The sequence below is a fragment of the Tachypleus tridentatus genome, chromosome 4 (assembly GCF_004210375.1).
Source record: "Tachypleus tridentatus isolate NWPU-2018 chromosome 4, ASM421037v1, whole genome shotgun sequence".
NCBI lineage: Eukaryota > Metazoa > Arthropoda > Merostomata > Xiphosura > Limulidae > Tachypleus > Tachypleus tridentatus.
This window is the reverse complement of record NC_134828.1, coordinates 64,625,317-64,646,684: the sequence shown is the minus strand read 5'-3', so window position 1 is coordinate 64,646,684 and position 21,368 is coordinate 64,625,317. Positions and strand designations below refer to the sequence as shown.

At 34.3% G+C, this 21,368-nt stretch overlaps 2 protein-coding genes across 13 annotated transcripts in view; one reads left to right on the top strand and one right to left on the bottom strand.

Annotated features, from left to right (window-relative positions):
* Positions 1-17,805, bottom strand: part of Ars2 (arsenic resistance protein 2) — a 50,984-nt gene extending 33,179 nt beyond the window's left edge. For 5 of the 12 annotated variants that reach the window (XM_076498881.1, XM_076498878.1, XM_076498879.1 and 2 more), the window contains exons 1-4: positions 17,653-17,805; positions 14,110-14,244; positions 5,286-5,420; positions 208-369 (exon numbers count right to left, since the gene is read on the bottom strand). In XM_076498881.1, the coding sequence (XP_076354996.1) occupies positions 208-369; positions 5,286-5,420; positions 14,110-14,234 (422 nt within the window). In that variant the 5' untranslated portion in view covers positions 14,235-14,244; positions 17,653-17,805. The remainder of the gene's footprint in view (positions 1-207; positions 370-5,285; positions 5,421-14,109; positions 14,245-17,652) is intronic. The other 7 variants (XM_076498883.1, XM_076498887.1, XM_076498889.1 and 4 more) reach the window with 3 other exon arrangements.
* Positions 17,806-17,850: 45 nt separating this feature from the next.
* Positions 17,851-20,893, top strand: LOC143249302 (phospholipase A and acyltransferase 2-like). Its single transcript, XM_076498900.1, has 2 exons — positions 17,851-18,454; positions 20,028-20,893. The coding sequence occupies exons 1-2, from the start codon at positions 18,005-18,007 to the stop codon at positions 20,238-20,240; spliced, it is 663 nt and encodes a 220-aa protein (XP_076355015.1). The 5' UTR covers positions 17,851-18,004; the 3' UTR covers positions 20,241-20,893.
* Positions 20,894-21,368: the final 475 nt, after the last annotated feature.

The following is a 21,368-nucleotide window of genomic DNA, read 5'->3' as shown; positions in this document are numbered from 1 at the left end:
ATATAACACTATGAAGCTTATATTTGAACAATTTATAAAAACTTGAGTAACAACTTTCTATTTATATGTAACTATTTTTAAATTAGTTGAATTTCTGAAAATGTAGCAAATAAGCACATTCAATACAAACAAGAATGTAACAATATTAGGTGAGGCATCATATAAAAAAAAGGGCCACCCTGACTTTTAGCATGCAGGCTGACCCACCTCGGGGGTCCAGGGTGGCCACCGTACCCGTGTTGTCCGTGCATCATTCCTATATCTTCTGGGGGCATTCCACCACCCCACCCACCACCTGGGGGACCACCCATCATTCCTACACCTCCTGGATAACCCATACCATATCCACCATAGCCTCGTGGATCATCCCTAGTAAAAGAAATATGTTACACAGTTTTAATGTATATATACAGAAGGCATTATATTACTGAGGAACTTGAAGCAACTAATATACAACAGAGTGGACTACTAACAACTTTCAAACAACAAAATTTTATTACAAACACCTAAAAACTATTTAAATACTAGAAGCAATAATAAAAATCAAACCAAATATAGAATAGGATTATGAAACATAAATATTAATGGGTTTGATACTTGTAACTAGATATACATTACAGAGGCATTATAACTGACGACTTCTCTACAAGCATCAGCTTTATTCACACAAACTTTTCAACATGCAAGATGATTCTATCAATTATGAATTACAGAGTGAGTTTGAATGTTAATGAAAATATCACTCAACTGCCCTCATCATAGTTCCTGCATAAAAAGTTAAAAACAAACAAGTTTCCTACAAAAAATAAATATCAACTTCAGAAATAATGATTTAAACAGTTCTGTTTTTGAAAAGACAGAAACAGATTTTACTTTTAGAAACTGAAACTATAACAGCATTTAGCTTTTACAAGAGCAACAAGGTTAGCAAAACAAAATGGCAAGTTTAACATTGTATTTCACCTAAAAACAAGTTGAGGAATTGATTTTAATATTACAATCAACTACAATAATAGTTTATATCCAAAAGGTATGTGAATAAAACTTGCATTTATTTACTCATAATTTGTAAAGCCTAAAAACTACACTTAATTAAAAAGATAATATCAGTAAGACTAACATATTAGTTTTTTCTTGGACAACTTAAGATGAAAAAGGTAAGAAAAAGGAAAAAAGAGGGATTGCCATAGTTTATTTTCAATTTACTTTTGAAAATCAAAATCAAATGGTTGCTAGTTATTTTTCTCGCTAGCAAATTTGGGAGTAGTTCTGGCAAAGCATTATTCTTCACTAAAATTAACCTTACCCATGTCAAAAATAATTATTTCATGCATTAAATGTTAATAAATAACAGTAAGTTTTCTGCTTCATGTTTTCAAATATTTTCATGTACCAAAACTCATTTTACCTAATTGTTAGCTTTTATATCAACTTCTTCACAAATATTGAAAGATGCTCCATTTGGATGGTAACTTATAATACTTGAATAACACAGCTTATTACATCCCACAGCTTATGATCATCCTTTATTAAAAAAGGTTTTGTTTTTTGTAAGTTACAGTTTAAACACAGAAAATTTATTAAGCATTTAGAAATCTATAAGCCTTACATGTGTGTTAATCATGGCCAAATTAAGATTAACATAGGAAAGGAAAGAAAAAAAAGAAGTTTGGATGTTTTCTATCTTATTATTAACTCTAGTGAGTAACCACTTGGGTGCAATACTTGTTACCAAGCTGTTGGCAAAAGTTGAATCGTGTGTTTCTAACTACCTTGGTAACCAGCAAATCTAGTTGAAGCTGTGGTTTCACCACTTTCACTTCCCATTATTTAGTCTTAGTATGCCATGCAGTTCAAATAGGAGTAACAAACTTCACATGGCACAAACAAATTAAAGTCTCCTTTATGACAATCATAGAAGCCTTTTGTACTCACAGAACCTTGAAATATAAAACCTGAAATGTATGAACCACAGACATACGGAACAATAACAATTTACAAGTCTTCATTCTGTAATATTTACTAGAATTTTGTATCCAGTGTCTACTATGTTTTACCAACAAAACTGCAACACTAACCAATAACTTACAAGTTTGTTAATGTTAATTTGAGACCTAACTTGGCTAATGAAAAAAAAAGTTTCTTCTCATCAGGTTTAGCTCCACTGCTATCTCACTTATGTAAATATTACTTTATATAAATTTCTCACAGTTCCAAGGTCACAACAATAAATATGCACAACAGACATATACAGTGTATTTGTTTTTCATTACAAGGAACACACACACTAAAATTGAAAGTATACACCCTAATTATAAAATACTTTGTGTCTACCCATTATCAGACATGACAATTATATAAAATGCTTCAGAAATAACTTCCTTATACAGAACTTTAACAAACCATTATTATTAAGCCTGAACAACTAAAACTATGTATGTACCAGTTTATGATAATATCCATCTAAATATAAAATGCATGTTGTTATCAAGTATGACTTATTAATTACAGTTACAAAATATGAAAAACACAAAAAATAACAGCTGTAATAAATAACTAAAATTACACTTTAAACACAATGTATGAAATGTGCCAACACATCTGGAGATGTTGACGATAGCCAACAGAAATCATACTAAACAACTATAATTATTAACAATTCTGTAAATAAATATTTCTCCAAAGATCAGTCGATTGGTAACTGCTTAAAAAAATTTGCATATCAAATAATTTTGAGACTACTGTAAGCTCCACAATTATATTTTTTGTGTAGAAAGAAATTTTTAAGTATCTTTTTACAGCAGTAGTATTTACTAATTTGGTGAGAGATCACAACTGAATTTCATAATCATGCATAAAAAATAAAAGTTTGAATTATGGGTTTAGTATTTTATTTATAGGAATGGTATCAAAAACATTAATTTTACTTGATATGAATTGTGCATATTATTTCTGTATTAGTTGAGACTTTGCCTGTGAAATGTAATGATGCTGAAGCAGTGCATTACATCAGAAGATTACCTGTAGATTATGCTCAAGTTCTATCACCTGACTGAACAGCCTTACTTTCACTGAAACTACTTTATCTCGGTGGATTACTCCTACCACATGACCTCAAAGTCACCACACGTTTCTATAACTTTTTAACGTTTTGTGCATCTTGATAAAATTTTCAAGTTTTTAGAAATCATTGTAAGTCTTTTGAAAAAAAAACAACAGAATATTCAATTTTGTTAAGCTGTCCTAAAAATTTGTCTGTGAATATATGCAGTCAGAATTTTGACTACTCAGAGTGCAAGGTGATTTTCAAATTGAGATTAAAAATACATTTATTCATCTAAAAGTTATAAAAGTTAATTTATGCAGACTCTAAAACTTCCTAAATAGATAAACTTTTTTGTTTTTTGTAAAAGCTTTATATTTTATGTTATTTCTCTACCCTACCTCTATACCTATTTGGTGAGTTTGACTGAATTTGTAACAATGATTAAAAAAAAAGTGAAATAAATAAGTAGTACTGTTCTATCCTTTTTAAATAATGACCACAAAGGTCAAAAGCACTTCTGAGAGTTTCTAGTTGTAATATTTTATTTTTATTTTACTGTTAGCAGCTGAAGTAGAATCCTGCTAAACAGAAAGCAATAAACCACCACTCTTGCAGTTCAACTGTTTCTAACACTAACACATCATCATCAATTTGAAACAAGCATATGCAATTCAATAACATAGCAATGGTGGTTGCAACAAGAATTGTCTAAAATAATGAAAAAAACCAAGAAAATGTTGATGATATGACTCTGTACAAAGTCTGGACTGATTAAATAAAATTGGAAGTTAGATAGATATTAGTTGTCCTCTCAGGGTGGTCAGAATTTAGTAGTATAGACATACAAAGTGTGCGTGTGCTAATGAGCATGTATATATAAATATTTATCCAGAAATACTTACATTTTAGTTATTTTTCTTAAAACAAATATATATATATATATATATATATATATATATATAGAAGTGAATGATTTCTAGCACTTACGATGTTATGAAATAAAAATTAATTTTTGTAGACTCCAAAGATGTCCCTGTTAGAAAACTATAAAATTATTATACTGGTACACATAAAACTATTGAAATTTCTTTAGCTTTCTAACTAAACTATACATGGGTTTCAAAAAGTTCAAACCACTTAAAAAATGACCGTCAAATTTATGTGAATGGGAATACATACATTATATTAGTTATAAACATGCACTTTAAGAGAAGTATACATGAGAAGACAATTGTTTTCTAAGGAATGAAGTTGTTAGAGGAGCTACTCTGGTAGATTTGATAAAAATATTAATATCTCAGGAAATCAAAAAGGAGAAGTTTTTGTTTTATATCCTTGTTTGTCAGGAGCTGAAAGTGGAGTTTCTAGTTCATTCAAAACTATGGACACTATATGGTAAGCACTGTACAATATAAATTGACCAACAACACAAGAGGAAATGCCATGTAATGCATGCAAAATTAATAAATTACAACATATATAATATTAAAATACGAATTACATGGCATTTCCTCTTGTGTTATTGGTCAATTTATATTGTACTGTGCTTACCATACAGTGTCCATGTAATACATGCAAAATTAATAAATTACAACATATATATTATTAAAATATGAATTATAAATTATGCTTTGAATCTGATTTTATCGATGCATGTGAATAACAAATCTGTTTAATTAAATTTTTATAACCATAAAACATCATGGCATGCATTTGACTCTTTTATAGTGAAAACGTTAATGACAGTTGGATTTTTTTTTAATATAAACTTTGATGTTTATTGAACAGTTAAAGTTGTTAACTGAGTATGAATAATAAATCATGAGAGTGGAACATCACTGTCCTAAGTTAAACTGATGGCAAAGCAATATGATTAGTTTTTTTATGACATATTGCACAGGAAAGACAAAAAAGAGTACTTCTTTTAAAGAACTGTTATGTTCACTGGTTTTTTTCTCTTTTCTTTAAATACAAATCATTACAACTTCATTCAACTAAATTGTCTTATGTTGAAGAATTACTTATTAACAAAAACAATTTTTGTCTGCATAACAGAGATTATTACTGGTAAATCTTTTATTTCTTAAAACCTCCCAGCCCTGAAGAATTCTTAAAAACACTGGATTAATATGTCCCTATACTAGCATCTGACTTCAGGATTTCAAAGGGTCTAACCAAACTCAAGTCTTTCAAGTTTACATCATTAAACAAACCTCGAACTTAATACTAGAATCCTCACCACTCTCTCCTCATTCGTTTCATTGGTGGACTCATGTCATGTCGAGGTGGAGGACTATACCGCTCTCGTCTACGAGGGTCATAACCATCCCTATAATCTCTGCGAGCCCGCTCCCGTCCTGGCCAAGATTCTCTCCTGTAAATGAAATAGTTTTAAGAATACTGCTTGTATGAATCACAATGTACAAAAACTTTTAATCATAACAACCTATGTGGTTATAAGCTGCAGATCTGAAAATTACCATAAAGGAGATTAGCCCTACACCAATGAAAATGTTCAAGAGTATAAATGAAAGATCAACATAAATGTCTATTACAGTTATGCAAAAGGTGATGTTACAACATATATATATATATATAAACAGTTGTTGTGTTAACATTAATGACCACCACAATTTCACAAAATGAAACTTTTATGTAAATGTATGTGTAACTGAGTTTTCGTCCTCTGTTAATAATTTATCAAATATGACCTTCCAATAACATTAATTGTTACAAAGCTGGCTGACTTTTGAAAATGTTTCAAATGAATCTAGAAATAGCATTATAAACCACAGGGTGATAAACATTTCTATTTCAGTTGAAACACATCAAAACCAGTAGAGCTAGTAGTCAAAGTTTAAAATTTTATATCATACTGGTCTTAGGTTTAGTCACAATTAAAATCTTTTATACATGCTAGTTTTTCATAGAGGCAATGTGAAGTCTAGTGCAAATAAACATTCTTGTTACTGTTCTTTTTAAAAGAAAACTTTTAATACCTACTTAATTTTAAAGAAATTTCTTATGGCATCTGTATTTTATTGAGAGACAGTAGTATATAGATCTTCACATGAATCATTATTTTGATCATGAGCAATATGACAACTTCAGATTAACTGACACAAGTATGAAATATTGTCACGATCTACAGTAGCCTACATGATCATTTGAATCTAAATACTGATTAGTTATTAAAATATATTTTTTAAAATTAATAACAAGTTTTTATCCTATGTAGTTGCTGTCATCTTCCAGGAAAATCTGACGACTTTTTCTGTGTGGTAGTAGCCAGGATTTGATCCTAGGTTTCCATGATGGAAGTCTGGTGATTAGAATCTTCCCAAACAGGACTTGAATGTCCAACTATCTTGTATGAATACTTTGTAAGGGGTACCTAGGTGGACTTCTGTGGACTATGCAAATGTATACTCAAAATTTTTAGTATTTACTTTAATTGCTGCAAATGTGCTAGTTACGAGCTCTGCTTGTAAATGTATTATTGTTGTTCTTTTGCTCCAAACCACCTCAAAACAGCAAATTGGCCTTGCATCACCCAAGATCATATTAGTAATCAGATAAAAATCATACTAAAGAGACCAAGTTAACTATACTTCAACAACTACCAGACCGTCAAAACCTACACAAACAAAAAGGTACACTGGAACCTTAAGTTAGCTTTCACACACTTCAAACTGAATATAGTGTAAATAAACAGAGAAAAAAACCAGTTTTATACATTTTTCTGTGAAACTCTTACCACATACGCAATTTTCGGTTACAATTAGTTCACTGTAAGCATCTTAAAAAACCTTAATTTGATTGTTTTAAAGCCACACTAGGCTATCACTTGTGCCCACCTTAGGAAATGAGATCCCAGATTTTAGCATTGTAAACCTTTGGACTTACCACTATCCCACCATGAGACAAAAACCCTAATATAACTCATAAATTCCACTAGTTTTAAACCCTCCTCCCATATAGAATCAGCTATCAATAGCTGTCATATTTTTTATAAAGTTGATTGATTGATTGATTGATTTAGTGTTTTAGAAGGCAGAGTATAAGAAGTTGTAAGGTATTTACTCTAGCAAAAAGGTAATGATCATAACCCGCCATGAAGACTAACAGGTAAGTTCAAGAACCACCGTCAGTCACCTGAAGTTGGTCTTTCCAGTCCTGGTTCCGGGTTATGTGTCATAACAACCAGTATCAAAATGTAAAAGAATAGAAGTTTTAAAAGATACATAGCAAAATTGTAACAATGAGTAGCAAATGTCCAGTAAAAAGATAAAGTCAAGTAAATGGAGTAAAATTTGTAAAAGTAAATGAAGGTAAAAACAAAACAGCAATTAAAACAGAAAATGGTGTAAAAACCAATGGTGACATCCAGTCAACAAAGTTGTAAAGAACTTACTGTAGCAGAATGGTAATGATCATAACCCGCCAGGAAGACTAACAGGTAAGTATACAAACCACCGTCAGTCACCTGAAGTTGGTCTTTCCAGTCCTGGTTCCGGGTTATGAGTCAATATGGCCAGTACTAAAAAGTTAAGTAGTAAAAGTGTGAAATGATATGCAGCAAAAGTATAATAACAACTCTCCAGGACAACTAACGAGTAGTTCAAACGGATAGTTTAAACAGTAGCGTTAGTCACCTGAAGTTGACCTTTCCAGTCCTGGTGTCGAGTTATTTAATGTTCTGACCATTGTCCAATGTCAAATTGAAGGAGATTAAAACTGTAAAAAAGGAACCACAATTAAAAAGGTGTAATGAATAAATATGCAACACTTAAATGAGATTAAAAGATTAATGGCCATTAAAAATTAAAACATTATCAAGGTGGACAGAGTCACCATCACCAAAATCTCTGTCCAATGTTACAGACTGACCCTGGGAAAAAATATGTTTAAAATATTGCCGTCGTTGAGAATTGTAACGATGGCAAGAAAGTAAAATGTGGCTGATAGTGATTTGAGTGTTACACAAACTACAGATTGGTGCATCAGTTCCAGATAAAAGAAAATGATGAGTTAAAAACTGTGACCAATGCATAGCCTAGTGAGAACAACTTCCTCCTTCCGAACTTTACGGAAGCTAGATGGCCAAAGTCCAATTTTGGGTTTGATTTGAAAAAGTTTGTTGTCACGTTGCTGACTCCAAGTGGACTGCCAGCTGGCACGGAGCCGAGCCTTGAAGACAACACCATAGTCCATGTATGGAATAGGCATAGGAGTGATGGTGCTGAAGCAGACATATTTAGCTGCCATGTCTGCAACCTCGTTCCCACGAATACCAACATGGCCTGGTATCCAGAAAAACTGGATTGAAGTAGCTGCTAATGAGAAATGGGCCAGTCGGTTTCGAATATCAGCGAGAATAGGATGTGAGCTAACGGTAGCGATTCCAAGGCAAGTATAGAACTAAGCGAATAAGTATAAATAGTGCAGTTGGAGTACTGCTCAGCTGCAATATGATCCAGGGCAAGAGATATGGCATACAGTTCAGCAGTGAACACAGAAGCTGTAGAAGGGATTCTGCACGCAACTACTGACCCATAGCAAACCATAGCAGAGCACACTAAATTACCTGATTTGGAACCATCTGTATAAATGGGAACTGAATGATTGTTTGAATGATATTCATTGAATAAAAGACGGTACTTCCAATCTGGAGTATCTGCCTTTCTTAGGTGACTGAAAGAAAGGTCACATTTGGGGGCTGTAATAAGCCATGGTGGGATGGGCCAACCTGTGGAATCTGCAATGTTATCCAAGGACAGACCCAATTCATCCAATTGCGCATGGATGCGAAGGCCAAACGGAGCAATGACAGATCGTCTGTTCTGAAAAAGTACTGCCCACCGAGGAAGGAAAACACATTTCCAGGTGGGATGCTTAGGTAAGGAATGAAGTTTCGAAGTATATTGTAAAGATAGTTGCAAATGGCGAAGGTGTAGAGAAGGTTCATGAGATTCAATGTATATGCTTTGAACTGGAGAGGTATGGAAAGCCCCAGTGCAGAGTCGAAGTCCTTGGTGCTGAATGGGGTCCAGCATCTTTAAGGCCAAGGGTCTGGCAGAGCCATAGACCATTGATCCATAATCGAGTTTCGATCTAATAAGAGCACGATATACCTTTAACATTGAACAGCAATCTGCCCCCCAACTGGTAGAAGAGAGAACACGGAGGATGTTCAGTGCTCTTGTGCATTTGACCCGAAGCTGCTTTAAGTGTGTATAAAGGTCAGTTTACGATCAAAGATAAGCCCCAAGAACTTGGTCTCCGGGACCACTGGCAGCAAAACTTCACCGATATGAAGTTCAGGATCAGGGTGAATACCCCGTCGACGACAAAAGTACATGCATACAGTTTTGGAGAGAGAGAAATTAAAGCCATTCGCCAGAGTCCACTTTCGTACACAATTGAGGGCGGTTTGTAGTTGCCCCTCAATATATCTCATGTTTGACGACTGACATGAGATGTGAAAGTCGTCGACATACAGCCCATTCGCAACAGTGAGAGGGAGTTGTTCAGTGATGGCAGTTATCTTTATACTGAAGAGTGTAACACTCAATACACAGCCTTGAGGGACTCCAAGTTCCTGTACAAACAAACGGGAAAGTGTCGAACCCACACGAACTTGGAATCTCCTGTCCATTAAAATTTTTTTCAATAAACATGGGTAGATGGCCACGTAACCCACATGTATGGAGGTCTCGCAAAACGCCATACCTCCATGTTGTGTCGTAAGCCTTCTCTATGTCAAAGAATATTGATACAAGATGTTGGCAGTTGAGAAAGGCTTCTCTGATAGATGTTTCAAGACGAATTAGGTGGTCTGTGGTGGAGTGCTGTCAACGGAACCCACACTGGGTTGGCGAGAGGAGGTTGTTTGATTCAAGGAACCAAACAAGACGAGCATTAACCATCCTTTCTAATGTCTTACAGAGACAGCTCGTCAAAGCAATTGGACGATAGTTTGAAGGAATCTTGGGATCTTTCCCTGGCTTAGAGAAAGGTAAAATAATAGCCTGGCACCAGGCATCAGGAAAAACATTCTCCTGCCAGATCCGGTTGAAAACAATCAGAAGGACATCAAGAGAAGCAGGAGATAGATGGTGCAGCATGTCATAATGAATATCATCAGGTCCAACAGACGTACTAGCAGACCGATGAAGGGCCATTTTTAGTTCCACCAGGGTAAAGGGACAATTATAGTCAAAGAAACAGTGAGTTCGAAAGGAAAGAGGTGATCGCTCTGCCCGAGTCTTGATGGCCAGGAAGGTGGAGGAACAAGCAGAAGTGCTAGATACCTGGCAAAAGCTTTCACCTAGAGTGTTAGCGATGTTCCGAACATCAGTCACCTCCTGACCATCAGAGAGTAAGATCGAGAGGGGATAGAATTGTAGTGCCCATTAACCTTTGAATCCTGTCCCATATGATCTTGGAACTGGTGGTAGAAGATATGCTGGTTGTGAACTTAATCCAAGATTCCTTCTGGCTTTGACGTCTTACCCACCTAGCATGTGCACGGGCCCGTTGGAAAGCAACCCGGTTTGAAAGTGTGGGATATCTACGAAAAGTATCCCAGGCCCGCTTTTGAGCCTTCCGTGCTAAGTGGCAAGCAGGATTCCACCACGGACGAGGATATCATGGAAAACGTGTCAAGGTTTTAGGAATACACTGAGCAGCTGCATGTGTAATACAGTCAGTTACCACTGCTACACAGTCGTCTATTGATGGCTGATTTACAATGGCAGGATAAAGTTCTGCGAGAGCAGTGAAAGTGGACCAGTCTGCCTGATCCAGCTTCCACCGGGGCACACGGGTAGGATGGCATCAACCACGACCAGTCTCTCTCAAAAGGATCGGAAAATGATCACTGCCTAGTGGATTACTGTCAACCCTCCATGAAAAATGGGAGAATAATGAAGGGGAGCAAACTGAGAGATCAATAGCAGTAAAGAACTGACTAGGTGCATGAAAGTAAGTGGAAGAACCAGTATTGAAAAGAGAAAGATTGTGATCAGAGAGCATCCGCTCTACAGATTGGCCCCTCCCATCAATAATAGCACTTCCCCAGAGGGGATGATGTCCATTAAAATCCCCTAGGATTAGAAATGGAGATGGAAATTGTTCAACGAGAGCATCAAGATCTGATTGATCATATGTCTCTCCAGGGGACAGGTACAGAGAACAAACAGTGATGGTATGACCCAAGGAAACACAGATGGCTACAGCCTCCAAGGGTGTGTTGAGTGACAAAGACAGGGTGGGCACGTGTTGATCAACCAACAATGCCACCCCTCCATGTACTCGACCATCACACAACCTGTCATTTCTGTACAGAGAAAATTGCCGAATGGAGACAGTATCAGCAGTTTTGAGAAATGTTTCTTGTAAAGAAAGACAAACAGGATGGTAGGAAGCAATCAGCGTTTTGATATCATCCAGGTTAGAACGTAAACCTCGACAGTTCCATTGTATCAAGGTAGCCATTTTTAAGAACGGGTAGGTGAAGTGGCTGGAGAACCCTTCGGTTTACGACCACATCTTTTTTCTTTACTGTCTTTAGTCGGAGGAGGTCTATCAACCTCCATGGATCCTGCTCTGGGTCGGGTGGGCAAGTTTTTGTTATTGGAAGGGGAATCCAGTGACTGAGGACGCGAACGAATAATTATTTTGTCTCTTGTGGTGGGAGAAAAAGATGTATCAGAAGAAATGCCTGTATTTGAAACTGAAGGACGTGGATCTTGAGGTTTGTTGGAAGGTATGGGAGGAACAGAGATGGGTGTGGAAGTCGATTCATCAACCTTTTTAACCACGGAGGTCAAAATGCTTTTCATTTGTTTTGAAAATGATTCTCTTGGAGGCACAGAGAGATCTGTCTGCAATCCCACTGTAGTTGTGGAATGATGTGCAGCAGCATATGTCCGAGATGGAGTTGTGGACAGCAATTTCCGAGCCTCAGGATAACTAATGTTATGTGTCGTTTTCAAACGCTGCACCTCTTTTTCCTCCAACCAGTTTGGGCAAGAATGAAAGTAAGAGGGGTGAGAACCATTGCAGTTTACACAATGTGGGTTCATGTCACAGTCATAGGCATCATGGTCCTTGCCTCCACAACGAGCACATGTCAGGGAAACACGACAAGATGTCTTTGAGTGGCCGAATCTCTGACACTGGAAACATCGAAGAGGGTTTGGTATGTATGGCCAAACCCTGCAAATGAGATAACCTGCCTTGATGGTGGCAGGTGCACGTGGTGAAGTAAATGTTAAAACAAGGGTATTTGTTGGCAGTGTAACTCCATCTTTGAGAGTGGAGATGCGCCTCACTGCAGAAACTCCTTGAGTGGAGAAACCAGCGAGAATCTCTGACTCGGGAACGTTCTTCAAATCTCTTTCAACAATAACTCCTCGTGAAGAATTCAAGGTAGCATGGGGTGTAACCTCAATAGGTATATCCCCATTTGCCTTTGAATTCAAGAGGAGTTCACTGTGTTGGGATGTGGATGTTTCAACCAATATGTCTCCAGATCGAAGTTTCTTTACTGACTTTGGAGAGCCAGCAAATCCCTCTAGTCCCTTTTGAATAAAAAAAGGGGACATTTGCTCTAAATGTTTTTCCGAAAGAGAATGTAATATAAGAAAATAAGGTATGTGTGTTACTGATGTTGAAGATTGCTGTTCTGAGTATTCAAAACGTGGTCGCTTACCCATTGACTGTTTTTTTACAATTTTATTTAAATTTTTTAGAGGATCCATAGGAAAAAGAAAAAATTTCGGTACCCACTGACCCCACCCACCATGGAGCCCTACAAGGGGAAGCACTACAAAGTCACGCAAGGACAATGCAGCAACGCCAGGGTTTCGTGAGCACTATACCCAAACACCAGTATCAGGCATAATGTCAACAACACCCGTTGAGAATTTCCAACACTGGTACTTGGTTGACTATAGCCCAAGTGGACCAGCCGATTGACCCAAGGGGGGCCATCCAAAGGCCTCCCATCTACAGGAATTCGAGGCCAAAGTGGTGTGTTAGGGTTGGACCCCTCAACCACCAGGATCCTCTCCTCTCCTTCACGGGTCGCCATGCACGGCAAACACGTGGGTGGATGTTTAGATCCCAGAAAAGGTAACCAGATAAAACAGAACCTTCCCTGGGAGGTCCCCTCACCACGTACAGGAATTTTTTATATAAAGAACTAGGTTCTCCTTTGAAGGAGAACTTTTGTAACAGTAAGAAGTAACAAACACTCATGATATACAAAACATGAAAAAAATGTAGATGGTTTACTTTAAAACATGTATTAACTGTCCCAGTTGCTTCTTTCAACTTGTTCTGTGTGCTTGATTCCAATGGATTAAGATAAAAGTTGAATTTATAACTTTATTGCACATCTCATAACAATAATAATAATATCAATACTACTGACAATAATAGTTGTCATTATAAAGCTGAGTAAAATGTTGCTTTTCAGTTGGTCAATGTATCTGATAACTTCACTTCATATAGCTGAATCTAACTTTTTTTTGTCATGCATTTAGGAACCAAACCAAACATGACACCGAAGAAGAGCCAAAGTTCAACTATGCTAATGGTGTACTTGAATGGCAACATAATGTTAAGACACAAAAGACAATAATATTTAACATGTTATGTCACATAACTGTATTAAATGGAAAACTGACAACTGAACAAATTTTTAAAACCTATGTATCAATACTGCACACTAAGATGCTATCAGGTAACCCTTCCCATTAATCAATACATCCCATACTTAAGTTGATGAGTAATATAAGATTTGAGTGAATTTGAGTAAGCTAATTTAATAGGGTTCTGGTGTCTTTATTGCCTATTCAGAGAACATGCTAGGTTGTGCACTTAGTTCCAGCTGAAAGGTTAAGACAACTAATTCTCCCAGGTTATCCTCTAGACAACTGCAAAAAATCCTTAAAATTGACCACTTCTCTTAATCTTAGATGTTACTATATTTACAAGCTCAATTGCATGCATCACAGATAAAGTAAAACCAAATAATCCAAAATGTTACTGACACAAACCTGTCTGACCATTCATCTCTTCTGTTTCTTTCATCTCTTCTATCCTGATAGTCACTCCGTTCTCGTCTAAATTTGTCACGCCCTCTGCGTCTATCATACTCATCATCACTGTCTGCCATTATATATGTTCTAGAAAATAATTTATTATCCTAAAATTATACTAAAAATAACCAACTCAAATGAAATAACAAATGTATGCTAATATAACTGGTATATATATGCTGAAATTTGTGCATACATTAAAAATTTACCAGGTTAATTAAACAAGGAAGATATATTCAAACTAAAGCAAGTTTAAAATTATTATTCCCACTATTACTTGATGTTACCAAGTCTTTAGTTTATTATCTAGAAATAGCAATTAGCTCTGTGTAGTATAATTAATTAATTATAATAATAATTAACTGTAATTTTTAGTAATAAATTTATAAATAATGTGTAGTTAGATTGATAATGCTATTAACAGGTAATTAAGACTAAAATTAACATAACTTCAATATAATTTGCTTAAGGATAATTTATGATATTCACTCGGAAAGACTCTACTATTGGAATAGGGAATAACAGACCAGAAGCAGGAATCCTGGAACAAAACATAAAAAGCAGTTAAAGTTACTTTGTCAAAAGGCATGGAAGAAATTATTAGGTTTATTGGGGTGCACTGTAACAAAAACATTGACTCAAAAGACAGGTTAACTTATGATCAAGAGATATATACAATGGAAACCCTCCCATTGATAAATATGTTTGTAGAAGAAAACATAAAAAGACTGGGACTAGAAGCTGCTTGCCAGGTGCTAAAAATGGAGGATGTGCCAGAAGTTATTGACAGTTAAGATACTGTCATAACATGGGTTCCCTTTTCATAGTGCACATAAAGATAAAATGTAAATGAGAAGAACTGCTTTAAAAGTATAAAGAACTTCTTCAGGCAGGAATTTGAAATTTAAAAGAAAACCTCTAAAGAAACTTGAATATATTTCAAGCAGTTAGTCTGAAAGGGTGAGCAATGTGCCTACTGTTGTAATACCATTATGGCACAAATCTTGTTACCAACTCTGAAACATAGCTATTTTTGCAATATATTTTTTTGATCTTGTTAATGCACTATGAAGAGTTAATGGTAAAAATAAGCACAATATATTGTTTACTCTTGGTAATCAACATAAATCTCAGAACCCATATTATTTAGAGTGAAATATCTGGTTTCTGCAATTACCTCAATTTTTCACATTCCTGTTCAGAAATTTGAATGTTTAAATAGGTATATCAGTTTTTGAGATTACCATGTTTTCCTTATTACCAGCCACACCATTATATTAATCACTGGACTGATTTTTAGGTTTTTTTGTTTTTTTAGTTTTTGTATGTACACAAGTCACATCTCTATATAGGTTGCACTTCTGTGATTAATAAAGTTCATCCTACTGCTTTATGACACGTATTTTTATTATTTTTATACATACATTGTAATATTTAATATTTTCTTTGTTACACTTTTTATTTTGGTCTTATTGAAGTAATGCAATTAAATTTCTAGTGCTGTTAACACAGTAACTGTAATAGTGGACATGACTTGTATTTGTTACCTGTTTAAAGATGATTGTTGCTGTAATAAATATTGAATGACATTTTATACTTATTTCTGTTTTAAAAATTATAACTAAAATTAATATACAGACAATCACAGCACCATAGAGAAAATTATAAATATGGTTGCACATAAAATTCTTTAGAAGAAAAAAATAACTTCTACAAAGGAAAATATGGTACTAACTCTGGCTAAATATGTATTACATAGAAGAACCCAAGGATTAGATGAAAGATTATCAGGGATATGCTGAAGGCAACAGACTAGACAGATGAACCTGTGAGACACTTTCAGGATAAGGGTGAATTAAATGTTCGAGGTAGGTTTCACCTAAACAGAAGTAGCTAGATTTTTGGGAAAGCTCTAAAGAAAGTCACAAATAAGTTCAAACTAAACATTCATAGTGAAACAGAAGCTTCAGAAATTGAAAATAAACATAGTGATGGGATAGCTATAACAAAAGAAATATTGAAACAAAAACCAACAGATTTATAGCATAACAACTGAAACAAAAACTTTTGGCTTAGGTGTCACTATTCTTATGTTTAGAGTATTATGAAGAAAATGAAGGTGAACTGAAGATGAAATGGAAGATATGTTCGATATGAAAAATATTCATAATGAATATTAGTGTGATGCTCGAGGTCATAATCAGTGTTTTCATTAAGCTGCAAGGTGGCACAACAACAAACTCGAGTGCTGCACATATCCTCAGTAATGATAAGGAGTCTCAGCACCATACCAGCATATTGGTGGGTATAATGTTGAACAGATGGTTTTAGCCAACATTTTTTATAATTCATGTTCAATCCCAAATTATCAGTTTAGCATTACACCACCACTATACTGGTACAGACATGTAGACAATACATTTGTCAAATTCACATCTACAGAACACATACACAACTTTTTCAAACACATTAACTCTGCACACCCAAATATTAAGTTCATTAATGAATGCCAAAAGATCAACCAATTTTTCTAAACCTCAGTATTACAAGAACAAATATACAGTTTAAAACACAAATCCACAGAAAAGTTGCACATGATTGTACATTCCCAAGAACTTGGCATATGAAACAAAACAAAAACATACTAGAAAACCTAATAAACATAGTTACAAGACTTTTTCACCTGGCAACCTTAAGAAATATTGCAATCAATTAAAACTAGACTTTGTCAACATGAATAAATATCCTACAAAAATTGCTGTCAAAAGAAATCTTCACAAAAACTACAACCAACAACACAGTCCAGAAAACAAGGAAACAACAACAAAACATTTAAATTATGTATCTATTAAATAACACATTTTTTTACTAAAAAAAACTAATGTATTTCACGTGTGAATTCTCAAAAAAATACATCTGAGACTTTAAGTTTAAAGACCATTATCTAGTAATACACGCAATTACAATTCATTATATTATTAGCATTTACTATATATTTTTATTACAAAAATTGTGTACATATACAGAACTTTTACTTCATTTTTTAAAACAAGTTCGTAAATTAACTTAAGCAATTTATAGCATATGCAAGAGAACCTAATATTTGTGATAATTTATTGTATCCTTATTTCATATAATTACTACATAACTCGTCAATGACCAATCAACATGCCTGAAAATTACGCTTCTGTATTACGAGTATCATAAATAATCAATATTATTTAAGATGTAAATAAATGCACTGTTAACTATTACAATTAAAATTTCAGTGTGTATTGTGCTTAAGCATTTTAGCTTGCTGAAAATTAATTTAGGCCTAAAACATATAATATGCATAGAAAACTTACAAATCTGCCGAAATAACTTCACACAGTTTTATTTTAATAACACCATCCTTAAGCAAATTAAAGACCTATAAAGCATTTATATAATGTAAGACACTAAATAACATAGTTTATTAAAACGTATTAATATAATACAAATAGTTTTACTTACTACTCCAACAATACCCGCGAATTTTCTTTCTCACAAGCTGGCAAAAATATACCCAGAATTCTTAGAGATTGGTAAAAATTTACGTCATGTCCGTTGGTATAAAGCTCACTGGTTCAAACAAATGTGAAAAAAAACCCACATGCAGTATATTTACCAGCTTATGATTGGGTGTAGCTTATCACATGATTCTTTAATAGTAATTTTCCATCTCAGGCGCAGAAAGAACGGCAAGATTTGCAGTATCAATGTGTGTGTGATCGAATAGTCTAGAACATCTAGTTTTAAGTGTTAATACTAATAGTGTTTCGTACGTAAACAACAGTTTCCACAACAGAAGAAAACTATTACTACTATGCCACATAAAAAGACAAAGAATTTTAAAAAACTCTGTATCAATACAGAGCGTTTCGGATTAACAGCATTTTTACCAGCTGGTTCTTTAAAAAACATTGAAGTTGGAGATATTATCGAAATAGATCGGATCGTGTATGCTCACTGGGCCCTATATGTTGGTGATGGATCAGTTGTTCATGTTTGTGGTCCTAACAACGAAGACTTCGTTCCCAACGATCATGCAGTTGTGAAAATAGCTAGGTTAGAGCAAGTAGCAGGCTTTAATGGGGTCAGAATCAACAATAAGGTAGTTCCAGCAAAGGATCGTGGTTTAAAATGTTTACTACCAAACCAAGTTATTAAGAGGGCTTTCGAGAACCTCAATAAGGAAGTACCATATAATTTTTTGTCAAGGAATTGTGAACATTATGTTACGGAGTGGAAATATGGAATAGGATGGAGTGACCAGGTGAGTAAACGATGTATTTGCTAAATAAAATAGTACAGATATTTAACAATCTCGATGCAAAAATTAAAATATTAGGTTGAGGAATAATTCGTGAGCGTTTTTAAATAATTTCATTCAAGCATTACATGCAAGACTATACAATACTTCAATGCATGAACACATTACACCCAAAACATTTATTATGAAACTTTATTTCATGTAATACCTAGGTATATAGTATGCATTGTTTTAAACGAAATTGCAAGAAATTAAATGCGAAAAGCAGATGGTGTCGAAAATGCTCGATTTTGTCCACTTGACATTCCATTTAATGAGCTGAAAATGAAAGCAAAAATTAAAGACATATGAAAATCAAACACACCATCTATTAGAGCAAAAAATTATCTACCAAATGACATGAAATATTTTGCGAAAGCGTTTCATCTGTGAATATATTTTTTTAACTTGAAAAAACGCTCACGAATTATTCCTCAACCCAATACATATTATCATCTGTGTTTCACTTATACCCTCTATACTGGGCTCTAATTTTGTTTAGTGCAAAACTGCATCATGGGTCTTCTGTGGTGTACCCACCACTGGTATCAAACTTCGTTGTAAGTCACTGACGATGGGACTAAACCCTAATGTTTAATAAAAGCTACTTCAGGGTTGGACTGGTAGCATTTTTTTCCCATTTGCTTGGTTTTTTAAATATTCTTATACAATAAATATAAAATAAGACTTTAAAGCTTAAACTATACACACGTCATTTACACGACCAACTAAAAGAATTAAAACAGAAAGGTACTAAATGATATGATTTAAACCGTCGTATATTCATATGAACATTTCTTTAAACTGTAAACAGAAAAAACATTAATAATCCTTTCTAGTTTTGGTTAATTTAAAATCGAACCAATAATATTATTATGCTGTTGACTGTAATTTTGTTTACACCATAAACGAGTATGTGTGTATCTTCTCAAAATTGGTAACTTGTAGTTGTTTGGAGTTCCACATAAATATAAACAAAATAAAGATTATAAGTTAAATGGAACATGCTAAACCAAAGATACAACGTACAATTTGTAGTCATTACAAAAAATTGACATAAACCACGAAATTGTAAACGATTTACAACCTTGGATTTTTTAAAAGAAGTAACTGAATTGTTTGGAATTGTCTCCCAGTAGCACATTATGTGAATCTATATCGCTAGAAGCACTGGTTTCTATACCAGTTTTGGACAAAGTACAGATAACCCTTTGTGTAGCTTTGTGCTTAATAATAAATAGACAACCAAACAAGTCGTTTGGAATTTTTAATATATCTTCTGAGTTATCTTCATTGACAGTGAGCTCAAATCAGAATAATTATTTTATTGTCAAAGAAAGTTGGGCAACACTTCTCTAACAAATAATAGGAAGTCACTGCTGCAGTGTTAATGTTAGTATTCTTCTAGCTTATTAGTGAATCTTTATAAATGCAACTTTTGACTTATAAAGTATCTACGAGAACTGTTTTGTCACACCGCAAAGAAAACGTTCATTGATCAACAACTGAGCTAAGTTTCCTTTTTATTTTTTCTTAGGCTTCAGTTACCATCAATGTAATGAAAAGTTTGAGCAAAGATTATGATGCTCACCAGAACCATTTGATGAACAGCCTAACAAAGTTGTTGAACTCCCCAACAGTTTCCTCATCGAAATTATCAACAAGCCCGTCGGTGAAAGAAGATTCAATGATTCCAGAATTCTCCAAGAAACTCAATAAGCTTTGGTCAATAAACAGCAGTCGGCAATAGTAAAATATTGACGGACTCAACCTTTCTTGTTCTTCATGCTGTTGCCCATTGTGGCAGACATTAACCTTTTTTACCATGAAGACTTTATAATGACAAAGAGTTGTTTCCTTAGCTTCTACGTGGATATAATTCTACTCTGAAATGGTGCTTGCAAGTTTCTACCAACAGATCATGTGGACTTTACGTAACTACTTTTGTCAAACCTGTAGGAGCTATACAAGCAAAGCTTTTTATTATTAGGTTTGGTATCGTTATTATATCTATTAAAACGGTTTCTTGATTGTACCAACGATTTAAGTCACACTTGATTAGAATTTGTTCTTAACCCTGGCATTTTCCGTAATTAATATTACAGGAGTGCAACATTTGTTATTAATTTATTATATGTGAAACCATAAAGGGGAGATAACATACTAATGGAAAATCGTGACAAAGGCTGAGTTTTCTTTTGAAATTGCTAGTGACGTTCGTAACTGTTTGTTCGAAAAGTAGCCAGACTGGTACGAAGCAACTTTTCAACCCTCCATTTAATTACAGTGAATATTCATGTGATCAAATATATGTAAATAAGACATGTAAATATATTGTAATGTGCTTACAATTATCGTTAAGAACAAATTTGTGGTGCCAAATAAAGAAATCGTTCGCTCTCAGTGTGTGTGTGTGTGAATATATCTATATACATATTACGAATTATTAATTTTGAATAGTTGAAGGTATTGCTCAATCTGTACAATCAATATAATTTGAATGATTTTATCATAATGATACATATATTACATATAAAAATTGGCATTCATTGTTACACAAAGTAATACGAATGTATTTATGTTTATTCCGTTTGTGTTAAATTTTAATAGAAATGTATGAATATGCACCAGGAAGAAGTTGCGACTCGCATATCTAAATCGTCTACTCCAGGTCAGTGGTTCTCAAACGTTTCCAAGCTCATGTAACGCTTTACAATATTTTAAAATAACAAACCCGGGCCTAGTTTAAAAACAAACAAAAAAAACATAATAAGAAAAAAATCATAATTTTAACACTTACTCATTAATACGAAGGATGCGATTGTTTTTTCTGGCACGATTGAATAATATATGGTATCATTCTGTCAATTTTAAGGGA